General features: G+C 42.4%; 1 protein-coding gene across 1 annotated transcript; it reads right to left on the minus strand.

The window, feature by feature from the left end:
- Positions 1-2,940: 2,940 nt before the first annotated feature.
- Positions 2,941-5,335, minus strand: LOC130737621 (F-box/kelch-repeat protein SKIP30-like). Its single transcript, XM_057589438.1, has 2 exons — positions 5,178-5,335; positions 2,941-4,323 (listed from the first exon to the last, which is right to left on the minus strand). Exon 2 carries the CDS (start codon positions 4,210-4,212, stop codon positions 3,184-3,186), a length of 1,029 nt encoding a protein of 342 aa, XP_057445421.1. The 5' UTR covers positions 4,213-4,323; positions 5,178-5,335; the 3' UTR covers positions 2,941-3,183.
- Between the last annotated feature and the right edge of the window lie 15,955 nt (positions 5,336-21,290).

The following is a 21,290-nucleotide window of genomic DNA, read 5'->3' on the forward strand; positions in this document are numbered from 1 at the left end:
TCGGCACCACCTCTAGCCGCGGAGCAGACACCACCTCCACCAGTGACCGTGAAAGAGGAGCCCTCGACACGATCACCTCCTTACCCAACTCCTTCCTCTCCGGTTTTTTATCATCTGGTTTCCTGAGTGATTCAGGAGACTGTCCCGGTGACCACGACGACAGTGGACCTGGACATCGAGGTTGTAGAGATTTTGGACTCAGACGATGAGGCCTTAGCGGAAGCAAGTGGAGGGATAGGAGTAGATATAGCTGAGGAGTTGGAGGACGAGTCAGACCCAAAGGAGCTGCTCGAGGACTTGTTGTTAGAGTTGTAGCCGAGGGTGGGATAATGTAGAATTGTTACGTTGTAGTATGAGCCATTCGTTTGTATTCCGTAGGATATGGTAAAGCTCATGTATTTTGTGTGGTCCATCACTGCATGGGGAGTATAGAAGTATATCGGACGAATAAGGTCTTTTGAGTTAGGGGTTTCATGGTTACGATATATTCTATTTCTGATGTAATGGGATGTTCTTGATGATTACTTTCCTCTCTTTTGAGGGTACTTGGTTATTGATGCTATCAATTATTATTATGGTTGGATTATTACTTATACTTGACATAGAGCATTCTTTTGAAAATAAAAGAAAGAGGAGTGCTATTTAGTACGACAGGTTTGTGCACGAGAGTGCACGAGCTGCATTTAGGGGCGGTTCAAAACCGCCACTGATTTGTGGTGCCAGAATAAAACGCAAATTTTACACATTTATGGCGGTTTAAAACCGCCACTAATATGCGGTGCTAGAAAAAATCGCAAGCGTTACATTTCTGGCGGTTTGAAACCGCCAGAAACTGTCTCGTGCTCCCATCGTGCCTACTTCCTCGTGCACTCTATCATTATCCTAAAAGAAAAATCTTTAAATTTTAGGAAAGACTGCATACTTAAGGTGGCCCAAGGTTACAACGTAACCCTTGGAAATCGGGGCATTACAGATTTGGTTGTGTATCTTTAAGTTTGTATCTTGTTTTAATTTATTTTTAGGATATTTTAATTTCAGGAAAATCAGGAAAAAGGATAAAAAGAGAAGAACAAAAAAATATGTTGGCCCAAAAAGTGGCGTTATCATACCAGATTAGTACTAGAGAGTGGCGCGATCCCGCCATGCTAGGAGCTCATGAAGAGGAGAGAGCCCTAGCAAAGGTTGGAGCTTGAAGAACTTTTTTATTTTGATTTATTTATCGGATTATGGAAGTCATGCTTGGTTACACTTTCTTAGGTACTTGGGGTTTCTGGTGAATTCTTTCAACCTTACGCTTTCAATTACTTTTTAACACATTTTATATTTTATATATGAATTCCTCGTCTTTTATCATTGAATCCTAACGCGTAAGGACTGTTCTACTGTTTTGTATTGGATTGAGAGATCGATAGGAAATAGGGATCAGTGAGGAGTTGATTGAGAACGCTTACGCCTTAGAGATAACAATAATTTGTGTTGACGAGTAACTAAAAAAATAATTCTCTTATTGAACTAAGATATTAGTGTTAGTAGTTTAATTAGAAGTTCTAGGTAGTTAAGAGGTTATCACGTAAAAATCTAGGCAAACACCATAGATAGGCTAGATATACGTGAGTTAGTTAATCTTTTAAGAACATAAGTAAGATTGTAGAAATCATACCCGGGGTACTATTCTTCTTGACTGTTTCATATTTCTTAACTGCTCTTTTAAATTTTGCAACTTTAGAACTTCGTCCATTTTCAACATCACTTTTTCAAACCCAAACCTTTTTTTACGTAGTCTTTTTAGTGTATAAGTAGGTGAAATTAATTTAGGAAACCACAATCCTTGGGTTCGATATCTGTAATTACTACATAATGAATAGGTACACTTGTCTAGGAGTTATCACTGGCAAGCTCAAAGCTTATTCGCCATTGCTAAAGGCAAGAAGCGCAGAGGAATTCACTTGGGGAGCAGAGCAGGAGGATGCATTCAGAAAAATGAAAGAAGCTCTAACCGAATCTCTTGTTCTTATCCCACCTCAGCTAGGGAAATCTTTGAAGTTATATTTAGCCGCGGCAGAGAAATCTATCAGTTGTTTGATAGGTCATGATGTCGAAGATAGATATGAAAGAGCTATAAATTACTTGAGTAGGTTCTTTCAAAAAAAAATTACTTGAGTAGGTAAATGCATGATCCAGAGCTTAGGTACACTCCAATAGAAAAACTGTGCTTATCTTTGTACTACGAATGTACCAAGCTCGAGTATTACTTACTGCCCAAGGAAGTAAATGTGTTGTGCAAAATTGACATTGTCAAATACTTGCTCAAGAAGCCTGTCCTAAAGGGAAGATGAATGCAATGGACATATTTGATTACATGTGGACATGGAGGAATTGACTGGTCAAATTTGATTACATGTAGACACAAGTTTAACAATTGGATCAATCGCAAATAAAAACAATTTCAATGATCGGTTGCTGAAGATTTTATTTGTAAGAACATAATTAGATTCCTCTTTAAAATTCAGAAACTAAAAAGCATAGAGAAAAAGGATGATGCACCCACGGTGTAAAATTTTTTACACCGTCAATCAATCAGATTTTAAGGATGTGCCACGTCAATTAATGAAATTAAATAAAAAGAGAGATTTTCTCACATCCTTAAAATCTGATTGGTTGACATAGAAATTAAACTCAAAAACATAATTAAGCCATATATTACTGACGAAATTACTATAACCACATCTCAAATTGAAACACTCTAAATTTAAGATTATATGTAGCCAGCAATGAGTACCTTAAGATCCCTGATTATTTTGTAAACTAAATCAAGGGCTGATTCAAGCCAACGATATAGCATCATTCTACTATATTCCAGTATTTTCTCTATCTTTCTCTCTAAATTTAAATTTTGTTCACAAACCTTAGCCTTGTTTATAAGACTATTTTTGGAACCAATTTGCATGTATAATACACATTTTAATGAAATAGAAACATAACTGATCGTAAAAGACATGATATATAATTCTAATACTACACCAATCCTTATTCTATATTTATAGCCTGTTCTGCTTCGAACAGAACAGATACAGAAACTACTAACCTCACCACCGCATGTAATCAACAAAATGTTCATGTCTAGTTGAAGGGTACAAATCCCCTATGAACACAAAATACACAATAGCTACCTAAAGAGGTGGTCTAAATTCTCAGCTGTGTACAACCACGAATTATACCACGACACCGTGTCATCGGAGCAGCCTGGTGCCAAGTTGGTCTCTCAGTCCCAAGCGTGAGAACATCAACATCGGATAATAGCTTCATGCCGTCATAGCAGGAGAGGCCTCCAATCACATATAAATCATCACCTAGGCCAATCATTGCAAACCAAAATCTCCTTCCAAACTTAGATGTTGAAACTGCAACCTTCATCCCGTCTTTCTCCTGCTTGTGGATATGTCCATGGCTCATCAGATAAACTGCATCCTGGACAACTGCCATTGGACCTTGGAGCCACTCACAGTCCTCAAGAATCCACCGAGCACCTGCATTGTCTAAAACTTGAACTGTTGACAAACCCTTGTGCAGTACATGCACCTTCCCACCAATCATTACTCCCGAACAGGCTGAGTTATAAACAGGATGAAGATCAGGCATCGCGATCCAAACATCCTTCTCAGGGTCATACATTTCTGCTTGATATGTTGATTCTCCAGAGCTAGTGAAGCCCCCAGCCACAACAATTTTCCCATTAAGAACACAGCATGCAAACTTATAACGTCGAACAAGCATTGATGCCCGAGGGCCCCACTGCCGGACTACAGGGTCATATGACCAGACTTCATCGGATGCAAAACATCCATCTTGGTCACCGGTCAGAGGATCTACAAAAGCATCCCTTCCACCACCAATCACAAACAACTTTCCAGCAGTAGAAACAGCACCAAAGTTAGAGAGGTGCCTGATCTTTGAGGGAAGAACAGGAAGTGTAATCCAGAGATCTCTTAGAGGATCATAAATCTGCCATAAGTTCTCTGGATCAAAAGCACAGACACACAGCAGCTCCTCCGATGAGCCTACCTCCTGCCGAGCTTTAAATAGATCGGGGCTATGAATGGCAGCTTGCCAAGATCGAGAGACGAGCTCTAATTTTGGGTGGAGGTAGAAGGGAACACGTGCAAGGCACCTAATTGCAACATCATCAGGAAGTCCTTCAATAAGTCCAGACATTATAAATTTATAATAACCACTATTTCATTAATGTCTAATAAGTCTCCACCAAGATCTCCTGCTATTATGAGAGGTGTACCTGCAGTCACAATATTTATCCAGCAACTTTTGCTGATATTGTGATGATATATGAGAAAAAAATGCAATATATTAGAAGCAGTACTAAATTTTGAAAGGCATGGTGTCATTAGAGTGGCACATAGGAAGTTTGAAATAAACTTTCTTGTATACAAATTACAAAACATGATAGGTTTCCGTCACTTAGGTATCAGAAACAAATTTTAGAATAAACTTTTTGTTCAATGAAATAAACAGTAGTAACAATGACAACAAAAGCAGTGCAATTGGATACAATTTATGATTGGTATTCAGTAACTAACTAGTTTAACATAGGGACACATACAGACACGTATGGTAGAAGTCATGTTGTCCGCGTAGACACTTGCACTTAATAGTGTCTTCCTGAGAATCAACCAAAGATAAAATGATTGTGCAATCTCAAGCCAAAAAAATCCCCCTAAAGTATCTCACATCTTAACCCTCTTACAACTATGTCTTCTCTAAGTTTTCAAGCTTCAATCATCAGTTAGCATTTTATCTACCTTCTTCATCCAACCGTAAAATTGAGACTGCATAAGAGCACAATGATAAGCAATGAACATGTTGATTGCTTATAGAATTCAAATTGGGGACTTAGATTCATGAACAAGTTGATTGCTTTATCATTAAAAAAGAACCACCCAACCTGTGACTTAGATTCATGAGCCACTTCATCATACACAGCACAAACAATTGAACAAAACAAACTTTTATAATTCAAATTGGGATTCCAGCCCTAACATTTATCACTACTAGAATGAAAAAGCAGACAAAATAATGAAGGGGCAGGAACAAAAATAGGGTAAAGCTCAGTTGAAATTCAAGATTAAGCATCAATCATCACTCAGAACAATTAGATTGTTTACCTGGCAGCGAAGAAGAGAAAGGAATACGAAAAGGAATTGATGAATGATGAGATGAATCAGAAGAGCTTGTAAGCTTCAACAGAGACAGGAAAACTGAGGAAGGATAATATGCGAATGTGAATGTCAACAAATCAGAATGTTGTGTTTGGTTGGGGACATCATGTAGCTGCACGTTGACTTTTGTAACATTATCAGTTCTAGGGCTGTCCAAAAGGGCCGAACCGAACCGGAGCCGAGTAAGCCGACAGTTCGGTCGTGGGTTAGACCGGTCCAATATTATGGGCTCATGTGGGTTTGGCTCGTCGGTTCTGAATTGGGCTTCAGACGGATTGAACCACCTCTTATATAAAAAATATAAAAAATTGTAAGCTCAACTTAATCCATGTCTGCAGTATAACCCTCACTAAATGGTTGTCTTTTGTAACATCCCGATTTCTGGATGTCACTTAGTAACTCAAAATTAAAATAAATCGGAAAAGCAGGTATTTTTTTTTCGTTTTTCTTTTTAAAACAAAAGACTTTCCAAAGTAAAGATACAACCCGAATGCGATAAAATTAAACTAATGTACAATATATTTTACTGCCCGCTGTAATCAAAGTCACGTCACGAGTAACCTCTAGTGACGGAAAGTAACGTAAAGTAAGCCCTAAGGCAAATATGTACATAACCATAATTAGAGTGATAAGTTTATAAATACAGTCCTCCAAAGTGAGTAAGTCAGCCCAAAATGGCCTCCACGAGACCTCCTACGTCCGACAAACTCCATGTGATCCTCATGGAAGAGAACCACACAAAAAGCTAATAGTCGGGGACCTACCCTGCCACAAAATAAGAAATGACAATCAGAGCTACGATACACACCTACTTTAACCACCCGAGGACGCGAGTCTCTCAACACTCCTCCACCTCCTCCTCACTAGCATAGTCGTCATCAGTGTTAGAATCCAGGACGATCACCTCTCTGTCCACATCTAAAACCTCTCTCCTCACTGTCCATATCACTGACCTAGAAACCCCAGTCTCCACATCCACCACGCCGGTGAGGACATCCTCCTCCATCACGTGGACCAAAGGTTCCACGCGATAACCACGGAAGGAGGTAGATGCCCCGAAGCGGGTGATAGAAGCGGTGACAGGCTCCTCCTTCGGCTCAACAAGCCTAGAAGAAGATGCGGCGTCTGAATGGTCAATGGCGGCAGGAGAACTCAGTCCATATGATGCTCCATCAGCAGCCTCATCCTCAGAAGGATCCTCATCGTCAGACAACGGTGGTGGTGGCTCATCGAGTAGCGTCGCAACACTCCTTTAGTCAAGTTCCCATGCTCATCTATCCTGTCCTGCATGACTCTCCCCATATAGATCGGCCGGTGACTGGCGGGGTCAGTCACCCATGTGGCGGGGCTCGTCCTATCCAGCATCTCATACTTGGTCCCCCCCCCTGAAGGGTGAACCATCGTAAACCAGTCGGCCATCGACATCTGGCAGCAGGTTGACCGCCCAAGCACAAACATATACACAAAGCCAAGGTGCGAGGGTCAACTCACAGAATAGCGTATATAATACAAACAACAGATAGAGTAGACGGGAATAGATACTTAGGTTTAATAGTCTTATCATAGCATGTAAGTATCATATCCTCAAATTGCAATAACAATAGACATTTATTGACAACTCAACAAGTTATCAAATAATATAACGATGTTCACTAACATCAAATCATCAAGCCATCAATGCATGTATGATATGCAATGTTATGCTGCAAGAAATGCTCCGGACAGGCTGGGCACCATCGTGTCAGTCCTAACACTGACCTAGTGTTTAACCATTTCCGCTCGGGCGTCTCTTACAGCCAAACAAATGTAGTCAGATCAGCCGTAACCCGCAGGCCTGCCATTTCCGTCTGCTACTGAGAAATACACTCGGTGTTCTTATGTGAATAACCGATCTTATAATCATTTATGGATTCACCGAGGTCCGACATCTCACCGCATTTAACCTCAATATGTATGCATGATGCAATATGGTTAGTCAAAAAACGTATCGACCTCACCCAACAATGTGTTCTAGCTAATATATTGTCTCTAAAAATACCCTAAGGCAAACGTCGATTCTGCGACAAAAATGTATTCAACAACAAAAGAGTGCAAACACCCTTGATGACTACTCGAGTCATCCGAATCATCCATCGAATGGTCAAAACTGCTTAGCGAGCAAAAGAGTACCAATGTACTTAGAAACTTATAAGTTTCCAAGCCTATCATTTAGATAGCCAAACAACAAACTGCTCATCGAGCAAAAGAGTACCATCGTACTTAGAAACTTACTAGTTTCCGAAGGTATGAAAAACACTAGAAAGGGGGGATTTGAATAGGGTTTTGAAGTTTTAAAGCTTTCCCTCTAAGATTTTGGTAAATCTTTTCGGTAAAAAGAACACAAGGTGCAAGAGATAAAGGATAGAAAAAAAGCACACAAGTATTTTATCCTGGTTCACTTGATAAATCTCTCAAGCTAATCCAGTCCACCCGTTAATGTGATTTCTTCCTTCTTAGAATGAAAGCAATCAGCTATTCAAAGATTGTTACAACTGCACTATCACATCTTGCTCAGTGGCTCACAACCTATGAACTAGCAACACTAAGACACACAAGTCTTAGTCTTCTCAAGAATCCTGACCTCACTGGTCTCTCAAGGAAAATACAAACAAAGTTTGTAGAAGGTTTAGTTTACAAAGAGATGCTTCTCAACAAGCAAAGGTAAACACAATAAGAACAAATGAAGAAATATTGCTAACGTATTCGCTTCAAGGTTTTCACTTGTATTGCACAATAGTTTCTTAGCCAATTTCCTCTATCTTCAGCCTTAAAATACTCCAAGGTTTATGGTTTGTATCCGTTGAAAGAATCCATCCGTTGGAGGGCAATTTTTGAATTTCTAGAACCTGCTGTGGCTGATCATCGTAGGTAAGACGGTTAGAATAGTACACTTTCTTTTGTACTATTGACAATGACATTGCCTTTGCACCAACGTTTGGTGTCTTCATGCTAAGGCAGTCGACAACCAACATTTTTGGGGGGCAACTGTTGAGCTAAAATCATTAACACCACAATTCTCGACGGCGGTTGCTCGACAGAAAGGACTATAGTAAAACTGGTGGCTCAGCACGTGGCGTCCCCCAAGGGCAAGTTAGTGAAGGCCACATCTCGACAAACTCAGCAGATGAAGAAACTTTGATAAGCTTAACGGAAGAGGCAGTTACCGAGTGATGGGAAATTACGAGCACGTGCGTGCACCCACGATGCCACGAATGGCAACGGTTACCCACGACTCAAGACCACCCACGTGGAAATTAAAATCACGTGCTCAGAATCTCCGGTTGAACGTGGGGTAAGGCGCCAAAATTCAAACCCACTAAGCCCATACACATTGAAGAAAAACCGCCAAGAACGTGGAGAAAAGGAGAACACTATAAATAGAAGAAGCAGCGTCAGGAAAATGGTTCCCAACTCAAACTCTGAAAAACTCACCAAGAAGCTCTAATGTCCGCATCAATGAGACTCAAGGAGCAAGACGTGATGATGGAGGAGTACGTTGCAGAACCAGATTTTTAGTTTTCTTGCATTAAGCTTGTCAATTTCCAGTTCCTCTGTGCAGTTTCTTGTCGAATTCTACGTTTCTCGTAGTTTTCATGTTATTTTGATTTATTTGACTTCCTTGTAATTGATCCGTGTTTAATGAAATCCAGTGTTTCCTGATTTGCTTGTTGTTGTCGAAAAACACCTAACCACACACAACACTTTGGCAAAGCGTTTTTTCAATAGGGCCCTGAATCTAAACTTCCTTTAGTCGAACTAAGAGGATATTTGTTTACCAAAAATCAGTGTAAACAAATTGGCACACCCAGTGGGACCGTTTTTGTGAAAACTAAGTTTTACAGAAGCGTTTTGTGTGTTTGGTTTATTACATGCTATTTGGTATTTGTTACTTGCCTTGATTGTGATTTACGTTTTTATATGCACCTGAGAAGTGGTAAGACTGTAAGTATGGCAAGCAATCGAGGAAGAACCTCCCCCCAAGGGTCTAACGTGGGCAATCAAGGCAGTCCCGGGGGAAGTAGCGGTAACAATAATGAAGAAGTATCTACTGGGATGGGGCCTGGCACCACCATGCCAACCCAGAACGTGGCAATTTCTGCAGTTGCAGAAATGCCTGTATCTACATCAGCGCAGGCACAACTTGTTCCAACGGTTACAAGAGGAGACATGCCTTATGGTATGCCTACATCTGTAATGCAAGGCATACAAGGCACGTATTCGACGTTCCCTGAGAATGTTCCCCCATTCAGCATACCCCCCTTTGGGGCAAATGGAACAATGCTGAACTTAGGAAGTTGAGTTAGTCCTGCTGGCCCTATTCCTGGGTCTAGTTCGCAAATTTATTTGTCTACAGGTATGAACACTGGTTCACTTCAAGCCATTAGGCAGCAAGTCGATGATAGTAACCATGAAATGGTTAACATGCTATCTCGTTAGATAGGCGAAATAATTAACCCTGTGCTCCAAAATAATAATGCCAATAATCAGCATTTGGCACGTTAGATGGATCGCTTGGCTACGGCCCTGGGGGCACCAGTCGAGATTCAACCGGCACCAGGGGTTAACCAAATCCCATTGCCTAACCATGTCCCTGCTCCTGTGTGCTATCAAGCGCCACAATACCAAGATATGGGGGCAAACCCTTTGTTCAGGGGGAACGAGGCAGCGCAACCACCATTGCAAAATGTGTATATGGTGAACAGGGAAGAACATGCTGATGGTGTGCTAGAAAGAATTCGACACCACAACGCTGGGGGGCAACAAAATGTTGCTGCTGTAGTGGAACAATTATTGAACCAACATGGCTTCAACGTGGGTTTCGCGAATATACCCCATTTTGTGTCGGCCTTTACAGAAGAGGTTCTCGAATCCGAACTTCCTCGAGGCTGGAAGGTCCCCAAATTCACTAAGTTCTCTGGGGATTCAGGAGAATCTACTGTGGAACACATAGCCAGGTACCAGATCGAAGCAGGGGATTTAGCCATCAACGAAAACTTGAAAATGAAATACTTCCCAAGTTCTTTAACTAAGAATGCATTTACCTGGTTTACCACCCTCGCCCCGAGGTCAGTCCATACATGGGCCCAATTGGAAAGAATTTTCCATGAACAATTCTTTAGGGGAGAGTGCAAGGTGAGTTTGAAAGATTTGGCGAGTGTTAAAAGAAAGCCAGCAGAGTCCATTGATGATTACCTAAACAGGTTTAGGATGCTTAAATCTCGATGTTTCACTCATGTCCCTGAACACGAGCTAGTTGTCTTAGCCGCTGGTGGCCTAGAGTATTCTATTAGAAAGAAAATCGATACTCAATATATTCGAGACATGTCTCTGCTCGCAGACAGAGTAAGGCACATCGAATTACTAAAGGCTGAAAAGTCTGAAGAAAAGACCAAAACTACTAAGTGGCCAAAGAAAGAAAAAGTAGCGTACATAGACGCTGATCCAGTGTGTCAAAGTCCATGTGTTTATCGAGAAGTCCCTGCGGACGTCGATTTAAATGACGTCAACTTGGCTGAGCTCCAGCCAGGCGACCTTTACATTTGTAAAGCATTGAGACCACATGAAAACAAACTTGGGGAAGAAAACCCCAAAAACACGATTCCTGCTGTGAAAACTTACACTTTTGATGTGACCAAATGTGATGCAATTTATGATATACTTGTGTCTGATGGTTTACTTGTGGTCCCTAAAGACCAAAAGCTTCCTTCTCCTGAACAAAGGAAAGGGAAGAAATATTGCAAATATCACAACTTTTTTGGTCATTGGACCTCACAGTGTGTTCGTTTCAGGGATCTTGTGCAGGGAGCATTGGATTCATGAAGACTCAAGTATGATGAAAAAGCCAAAGGCCAAATGAAGATCGACTCTGATCCGTTGCAGGTAGCCGAGGCCAACTATGTGGAACCTTTCTACATTGGCATGGTCGACATTTCTGAGAAGTTAGATTTGGGTCTGACACTCGGGGAGGCAAAGGAGGAAAGCATTGCTGTCGAAGAGCCAGAGGTCGAGAAAGAGGTGAGCTTAGAAGAAGTTTACCCCAAGGCCGGAGAAACTCTTGTTGAGTTTTTATCCCGGAGCAAAGATGGCGAGAAAGAAGTCATGCTGTGCCCTCGATGCAGCGCAGTCTTCGACAAGTCTGCAGCCAAAGCCTACCAAGATTCTGAAATGAAAAGACATTATCAGAACAATGTGCCTGTGTCTAGAAGGCTGAAATATCCCCACGAGGAGTGGGTTGAAAGAGGCCAAGAACTCGACGGCCATAAAGGCCAGAAGTTAAGAGGCAAGGACAAGACTTATGTTCCTGATGCTAGACTACCAAAAAACCAATGGTTTAGGCCAGCACCTCCAAGGCCAAAACAACACCACAAGTGGCAGAAAATCGACTTGGGCCAGGGATCTTCTTACATCAATAACTCTCGCGTGTCGCGAAGCTACTCCTATGGCTCTGGGAACTACTATGCTCCTGAGCAAATGACCAGAACTCAGTTTAGACGTTTCTTGAGGAAAAGGAAAGCTGAGAGGGAAAGAGGTGGCAAGTTCCGTTCACTATGGGACATAAAGCCAGAAGACAACCCTAGCAATGAACCTAGCGTGGCGTCGATTATCAATCAGCTGGACCATGCTATCAAACAGGGAACAACTGTGCCACCAAACCCGGCCAAGGAGAAGGGGAAGGATGTTGTTGAAGACGAAGATGAAGACATGCTCGAAGATTTCGATGACAGTGATGGAGAAGACCTCAACATCATCTGCATAGTGTCTATCTTACCTGCTGAATTCGATAGGATCTCAGAGGTTACAGAAAGCGAGGAAGACTATTACGTCGAAGAAGAGCCAGATGATAACCCTTTGTGTTACTACGTAATGCAAAAAGGGTCTGTCGAAGATGAGAGATCTATTTTCCAAAGGCCAACAGAACAGATGAAGAGCCACTTAAAGCCACTTTTCGTTTGGGCTAAAGTCGAAGAGAAAGGAGTTAACAAAGTTCTTGTCGATGGACAAGCTACAATCAATCTGATGCCTAGGTTTATGCTCAAAAAGTTGGGCAAAACTGAAGCAGACCTAATTCCCCATGATATGGTACTTTCCGATTATGAAGGAAAGACAAGCTCTTCCTTGGAGGCAATTATGCTGAACATAACTGTAGGTACGGTGACCCGCTCCACATTGTTCATCGTCGTCCCTTCAAAGGCCAATTACAATTTGCTGCTAGGGAGAGAATGGATTCATGGCGTGGGAGCAGTGCCCTCGACTTTGCACCAGCGTAAATCCATTTGGAAATCAGATGGGGTTGTCGAAAATGTGCAAGCAGATCAAAGCTACTACTTGGCGGAGACAGGTTACGTTGGCAAGAAGAATTTCGAGAAAAGCTTAGCCACAATTGCTCCTTTGGACACAGTGGCCAATCAATATTTCAATCCATACTCAGAGTATTCAGTGACATTGGATCCCATTCGGGGGCTAAACCTCAATGAAGCATGCAAACCTGATGCCATGAGTGGATGGCACAGCGATGAAGAAAAGGATGCCACTACTGAGTGGCAAAATAACGGTAAAGATGATTAATTCGAGCATGGCTCGAATTTCGGCTTACGCAGCCGAAAACAAAATAAGAACGGCCTTAGAGGCCGAAAGAATGGCCAAAGAAATGGCTATTGATGAAGCTGATGTCTCTATTCTGCCTGTCGAAGTGACACCTCAGGAAGAGGCAACAACAAATAAGGATAACATGTGCTTAGGAGAAGATGAGTAGAGTTTCAAAGAACTCGATGATCTCCGCAATTTGAAGCTGGATTGCATCTATGATGATAGCCCATTGGGTTTCGAGAAGCCAACGGTCGACATTTCCAAGAAAATGGAAGCACAGGACTCGTTGGAAGAAGTGGACTTGGGTGATGGCTCAGAGAAGAAGCCAACATACATCAGTGCTCTTATTGACCCAGAGTTAAAGGATAGGATGGTGAAACTACTCAGAGAATTCAAAGACTGTTTCGCTTGGGATTATGATGAGATGCCAGGACTTAGTCGAGAACTGGTGGAATTGCAGTTACCCATCAAAGAAGACAAGAAACCAATCAAGCAATTACCCAGGAGGTTTCATCCAGATGTATTGGTAAAAATCAAGGAAGAAATCGAAAGGCTCCTCAGGTGCAAATTTATCAGAACAGCTCGATATGTGGATTGGTTAGCCAACGTGGTCCCAGTGATCAAGAAGAATGGAAAGATGAGGGTTTGCATTGACTTTCGGGATCTTAATGCTGCCACTCCAAAAGACGAGTATCACATGCCCATTGCTGAGATGATGGTGGATTCAGCTGCGGGTCACGAATATTTAAGCCTGCTGGATGGTTATTCAGGCTACAACCAGATCTTCATAGCAGAAGAGGATGTGTCGAAGATAGCTTTTCGATGTCCTGGTGCCTTGGGGACATATGAGTGGGTGGTCATGCCATTTGGGTTGAAAAACGCTGGCGCGACCTACCAAAGGGTAATGAATACCATCTTTCATGATTTTATTGAAACTTTCATGCAGGTTTACATTGACGATATTGTGGTGAAATCCCCATCAAGGGATGACCATTTATTGCATCTAAGGAAATCCTTTGAGAGGATAAGAAAATATGGCTTAAAGATGAATCCCCTTAAATGTGCCTTTGGTGTTATTGCAGGTGACTTTTTGGGGTTTGTGGTACATAAAAAGGGCATCGAAATCAACAAAAACAAAGCCAAAGTCATTCTCGACACAAGTCCACCAACTAGCAAGAAACAACTGCAATCGTTATTGGGAAAGATTAACTTCCTAAGGAGATTCATTGTCAACCTCAGCGAGAAGACCAAATCATTTTCCCCACTTCTTCGACTCAAGAAAGAAGATGCATTCCGCTGGGAGGCAGAACATCAAAAAGCATTTGATGAAATCAAAAAGTACTTGTCCAACCCACCCGTGATGGCACCACCCATAGGAGGAAGGCCAATGAAGCTGTATATCTCTGCCACAGATGAAACCATTGGAAGTATGTTAGCTCAAGAAGATGAAGGTGGCAAAGAAAGAGCCATATTTTACTTAAGTAGGGTGTTGAATGATGCAGAAACTCGATACACCATGATCGAGAAACTGTGCTTATGCTTGTACTTCTCTTGTGTAAAGCTGAAATATTATATAAAGCCAATCGATGTAATGGTTTTTTCTCATTATGATATAATAAAGCACATGTTATCCAAACCTATCTTGCACAGTCGAATTGGCAAATGGGCTTTAGCCCTAACCGAATATTCACTAACTTATGCTCCATTAAAGGCAATTAAGGGGCAGGCAGTTGCCGATTTCTTGGAAGATCACACTTTGTTTGAAGAAATCGTGACTTATGTGGGCATCCAACCTTGGAAGCTATTCTTCGACGGTTCCAGCCATAAAAATGGAACCGGAATCGGGATGTTCATAATGTCCCCAGGGGGCATCCCCACAAAATTCAAATTTAGAATTAAGAGTAATTGCTCGAACAATGAGTTTGAGTATGAGGCGTTAATATCAGGCCTCGAGATCTTGATAGCCCTTGGGGCCAAGAACGTGGTCGTAAAAGGGGATTCTGAGTTGGTGATAAAGCAACTCATCAAGGAATACAAGTGTGTTAGCGAAAATCTAGCCAGATATTACGTAAAAGCAAATAATTTGTTGGCTAAATTCGACGATGTTGGAATAGGTCATGTTCCTAGGATAGACAACCAAGAAGCCAATGAATTGGCGCAGATTGCATCAGGGTACATGGTTAATAAATTTAGACTGAAAGAACTCATTGAAGTCAAAGAAAAATTAAATCACTCTGATCTCGACATCTTAGTCATCAACAATATGGCACCTAATGATTGGAGAAACCCAATCGTCGAGTATTTGCAAAACCCTGTGGGTACCACTGATAGAAAAGTCAAGTATAGGGCTATGAATTATGTCATCATAGGCAACGAACTATTCAAGAAAAATGTCGACGGAACACTACTAAAGTGTTTAAGCGAAGATGAGGCATTCATAGCAACCTCAGCTGTCCATGATGGATTATGCGGTTCCCACCAGGCAAGAATCAAGGTGAAATGGATCTTATTTCGACAAGGGATGTATTGACCTACTATCATGAAGGATTGCATGGAGTATGCTAAAGGGTGCCAAGATTGCCAGAGGCATGCAGGGATACAACATGTGCCAGCAAGTGAATTGCATTCAATCATCAAACCATGGCCATTCAGAGGTTGGGCTTTAGACCTAATCGGTGAGATTAACCCATCCTCTTCTAAGCAGCATAAGTATATAATAGTGGCTATAGACTACTTTACCAAGTGGGTAGAGGAAATTCCCCTACAAAACGTTACCCAAGACACGGTGATCGATTTCATTCAGAATCACATAGTGTACCGCTTTGGGTTACCTGAATCACTCACTACAGACCAAGGCACAGTATTTGTAGGTCAAAAAGTGACATCATTCGCGGAATCTTGGGGTATAAAACTCCTAACTTCGACTCCTTATTATGCTCAAGCGAATGGCCAGGTAGAAGCGGCCAACAAAACATTAATCTCCTTGATTAAGAAACACGTTGGTCGAAAACCTAAAAGCTGGCATCAAACTTTGGGCCAAGTGCTTTGGGCTTACAGGAATTCACCTAAGGAAGCTACCGGGGCAACACCATTTCGACTGGCGTATGGCCAAGAAGCGGTGCTGCCAGCAGAAGTGTATTTGCAGTCATGTAGAATCCAAAGGACGAAGAAAGGTTATTGGCATTAGATACCATAACCAGGCAAAAGGATCGCATTGCTAGAGCTTACAATAAGAAGGTTAGAGTTAAGTCGTTTATGCCTGGTGATTACGTATGGAAGGTTGTCTTACCAATCGACAAAAAAGATAAACGTTACGGAAAGTGGGCTCCAAACTGGGAAGGCCCTTTCACAGTCGAGAAAAGGCTGTTAAGTAACGCTTATTCGATCAAGGAATTAGGAGGTCGACATCGACAAATGACAATAAATGACAAATACTTAAAAGCGTATAAGCCAATGTTGCATGAAATAAACATCGAATAAGGAATAAGGAATAATTTGCCAAAAGCGAATGTTTTATTAATTGAAATGGAACATTACAAATATGGTAAAAACTCTAAAAGGGAGGGTTGGCCCTATAACTATTATATCTAGCCCTTAGAGGCTCCATGCGCCTCAGTACATCTTCTTGTTGGGCTTCCAGTCGCGATTTCTCCTGTCGAAGATCCAGTTCCTCGCGGGCGGTAGTGGAAAGCTTGTCAACCAAGGCTTTCAGAGCTCCCACACTCCCCTCAGGGCCCCCTTGATTCAGAGCAGCCCTCAACTCGCCGAACTCCTCCATCTTCTCATTAATTTGGTGTTCAGCAAAAAACACTCGAGCAGTGAATTCTCGGTGTTCTTCATACATAGGCATCGCTTCATTCAGGAGTCCCAGGAACTCCAGGAGAGGAGTTTTCACAGAGGCAATGATATTCCGTTCCAGAAGTTGGTTGACGAGCCTAGTAAGCTCTTCAGCCAGAGAAAGAGAAGAATGTAGCTCCCAAAACAAATATTGGTCAAAGGCCAAGCTCCGGATTTGGTTGAGAAGACGACGACTGGCCATAGGTAAAGGAGTTAGGAAGGAAGAGTTTCTGGAAATTCTGGAGAAATTATTGAAAGAAAGGAAGAAGGAGTTTGAAGAAGTTACTGAAGAGAAGTAACAAAGAATGCTCTATTTATAGTATAACAACAAAGGATTGCATTAACTAATGGCAATCAATTGCCAACTCTTCATCTTATGGTTACAGGCCACGTAAATGACCACTACCATCGTAAATAACTTTGGCATTTAATGGACAAAGAGTTTCATTGAATCAAGAAAACGTGGTATAGGTTTGCAATAAATTGGCCTATTTCCCAGAAACCAAGCGACGACTACATAAAGGGTGCGATTGGAGTTTGAACGGCGCAACAATAGTAAATAGCCGTCAGAATAAATGCATAGTGGAAACTGAAAAGACTTGGCAAATTAAATTTCAAATTATATGGCCTAAGTGCCAGAAACATTGTCGAAAAATTACATGAAACTTGGCATCAAAGGCCATGATCGAAATAGTGCCATCATTACACATTGACAAAAGGAAATCTTAAAGCAGAGATTTAAAAGAATTCAAGCGGTCAGCAAAGGTAGCAATCTTAGCATCGAGATCCTTCTTCATAGCCTGGTCCACCTCCAAATCCTTGATAACCTCTTTTGTCGAGATGATCAGAGCCTTGGATTCCTTAGTGAGCGCATCTAACTGGTCTTCACAGCAGGACCTTCCTCGACCAAATCAGCTCGTTTCCTCTCCAACTTGGCAATCTCTCGGCGCAGCTCCTCAAGTTTGATATCGACATCAGAAAGCTCATCTGCGATTAAAACCTTCCTGGCAGTAAGCCTCTTGAAGTCCTCTTTCATCGCTGCAACCTGAGCTTTACCAAAAGAGACTTTGGCTTCCTTGAGGCTAACGGCTTGACCCACGTCCTTGGCTTGATGAAAAGTGGCTAAGGCATCCATCAAATAGGATTGAAGGTTGGCCAAAGTAGCAGTTTGGCGAGAATCAAGCTGTTGGCCAAGCAGGAAGACAAGCAATTCCTTGGCAGCGTGACTCGTTTGAGAATCAGCTCGAATCCGGTCAAGGAATCCACTGTCGAAGATGATATCCTTCAGTCGATCCATGCTCTCTTCAATCTGCTGAAGATTGGCAATTCCACTGGATTGGCCAGTCTCAGTAGTAACATCAGCTTGACGGGGCGGAGAATCCCAATCCAAAGTGCCATCGAGAAAGCCATCCAAAGCCGCCAGTGGATCTTCCTCAAATAAAGTATCGAGCTTCTCACTAGACACATGAGATGAAGAGCCACCTTTAGCCTGAGGCGAAAGTTGCACAGTGGCAGTCGACTTGGGAGGAGGCATGGGACTAACATCCTTGTCAGGAAGAGTTTCTGTCTCACGAATGGGAGAAGTTGCACCTTGAGTCTCCTACAAGGGAAAATCAGAGAAAAATCAGCCTAGGCCTCCTTAGCGGCCTCGTTGGCAAAATAAGACGCACATCCAAGGAACCACCAGAACGCGAAAAAGTTATAAAGATGGATGATTACCTGGTGGGCAGACCCTTTGGAAGGGCTCGAGTTGGTGGAGCTCTTGGAACGATGAGGAGATTTGTGACCAGATTTGCTTCTAATCCTCCTCTTTCCCTCAGATGTCGAGGTCTTTTTAGCTGAGGATGCAGCTTTAGGAGGCTTCTCGACGCCCCCAGTTTTGGATTTTGCAGGGTTGGGAGCTGGAGAATTTTCACGGGACGGAGGATTGGAAATGGAATGCTCATGGGCATCAGCCTGAGGAAAAAAGCAAAACGCGATCTGACTGAGAAATCACAAAGTAAAATGTCGCAAGGTACTATTGAACAAGAAACATACCTGAGCAGCGGCGTCGCCACCACCTTCTTTGCCATCGAGTTCAGGCTGAGCATCAGACACCAACTCAGAAGCCTTGCTGGTTGTGGAAGCACCAGCCCCCTTGGCCCTCTTCTGGCTGGCCGAAGCAGCAGGTTTAGCCTTCCTTTTTCGACCCTGTCGAAGCAAAATATTAGTCAATATTCCAAAAGGCCAAGAAGAAAAGGAAAAGCTAAAAGGAAAATACCTTGAGCTTGTCAGCAAGGCTGACATTATCGTCCTCATCATCATCATCATCATCCTCAACCACAACTGGCGTGTCTTTAGAGGAATGGGCCACCGGAGAAATAACTTGAGGAGCCGGCTTAGTAATGACTTCAGCTGCAAATGGAAAGAAAAGTTAAGAAGTAAAATAGCAAAGACAAGGCCAAGTCGAAATATTACCTTGACCAATACGCATGTTCAGCGATATGTGGTTGAAGATTTCGACGGGCACATGATACGGAAAGTTCCATAAATGGTATTTAGTCCAAGTCACTCGCTTTCGAGGAGGAAGAGCTTGATTGGCCAATACATTTATATTTACATGGTCAACCCATTTGGGCAAGACCGGTGGAAAGGCCAATGCAAACCTACTCGTAGGCAAAGATGGGAACCTAAAGCCAGTTTTTCGAATAACAAAAGATAGACCTTCCTCACCAGGAGGAATAACTAACTTGGATTTTTTGGCTTTGGATTCCCATTTTTGCCGTAATACTTGACCCGCTTTCGCAACTGTATCTCGAAGGCGAAGAGTTGGATAATATACCACACCGAAGAACTCTTGGAAGGATCGGATTTCTGCCAGGTGCATACCTTTGGTCTTTTTGAGATCCTGCTTCTGCAAAAGAAAAGCATCTGTCATGCATTGAAGACAATCTACAAGGGGCTTCGAAATCTGGGCCCAATACTCAGACCACCAGGCTTTGAAAGCATTAGTGGCATAGTATGAAGGAGCATAGTTGAAGGGGCTCAAGTTGAGGAGTTTCTTGTTATAAAAATGGACAGTAGTGTCAAAAGCAGAAGCCTTCTTGATAGCCCCGGGGTATAAAACAAGGCTCTTGTCGAACAAGGTGTTGGGCAGAGCCTGGCTAAGCCCAAACTGTCGAGAAACCAATTGAGGACTGTAACCACACAAAGTATAGTCACTGCTAGCAAAGCCTACAGTTAAAACCCTAGGCGAAAGGATGGTCCTCCAGAGCATAATATGATGTTCCTTGGGCAACGCAGGATCACACACGTTGGGGTAAGAATTTCTCAGCCAGAAAGGGCCACGAACAGCCTTGCTGTAAGGGGAAAAACTGGAACGATAATGCTTCAACTCAAGAAACATGGTAAAATACTTTCTGAAATCGGTCTCAAAGCTCGACGCATCATAAGTCGGGGTCAGGGTCTCGAGCCTGTGAGCATCAATCCTAGTGTTAGAAACAGCTGGGGGATCGTTTTGTGCCGGCAGTAAAGATTCGAAGACTGCGTTCAACCAAAGTTGGAATAACCAGAGAGGTCCAGCCGCATTCAAAGAAACGGTTTTGGCATTCCGAATATCCTCGACAGCTTCATTCAGCATCTAATAAAGGTTACCAAGAACAAGCCTAGCCATGGCAAGTTGTCGACCCTCGTGGAGCAAATTGGCTAAAGGTAAAAGCTTGGCAGGTATACGCAAAGACTTGGTACAAAAAACATAGGTTGAAAGCCAATACAACAAGAACGCGACATGTTCAGCATCAGATACCTCATCACTCTCGACATAATGGTCCTTGATAAATCGGCTAAACGAGATGTTATCACTAGGAATCGAGATGGGTTTAACAGCCGCAGGCACGGAGTGATAATCATCACCAATGGGCCATAATCCAGTGATGGCAGCAACATCCAGGAGGGTTGGGGTAATCATGCCAAAGGGAACGTGAAGGCAATTAGTAGACCTCTCCCAAAAGTAAAGCGCGCTCAATATAATGGCAGGATTATACGACAGAGAAAGGAATGAGTACCTGGGAAAGGCAATTAGTAGACCTCGCCCAAAAGTAAAGTTCCTCAGAAAGACTATTGGGCCTATCATGCTTCACTACTTTTAAAGGACCCAAAATGGCGCGTAAAGTACCATTAACAGAGAAAGGAATGAGTACCTGGGATTTCCAGATAGCTCTCTTCTTTGCTTCGTTAGGGGGTTCTGGGATTGCCACACGCTTGGATTCATCCAGCTTGAGCTCGGTGGCCAACGGAACGGTCTGCTCAGGGGTGGTCTGCTCAGGATTGGAAGCCATTGAAGAAAATGATAGTTGTTCTGAAGAAAGTTGAGGAAGACGAAGGGAGAACTCAGGAAGAAGAAAGCTGCAAGCTTTATGTTGTGAAGAGCGTAAAGCTTGAAAAGGAATGTCAATGGGGAATTTATAAGAAGAAATGCAAACGGACCTAAAGCCGCATTATGCCTCAGTTTATAAAGTTTGAAGTCCAAGTGATTATTTTATTAATTAAATCATGTCATTACCCAGCTTTCTGGCATAGACGAAATCATGGCCCTAAAAATGCTATAATTGTCAGCTA

The sequence above is a fragment of the Lotus japonicus genome, chromosome 2 (assembly GCF_012489685.1).
Source record: "Lotus japonicus ecotype B-129 chromosome 2, LjGifu_v1.2".
Classification (NCBI taxonomy): Eukaryota; Viridiplantae; Streptophyta; class Magnoliopsida; order Fabales; family Fabaceae; genus Lotus; species Lotus japonicus.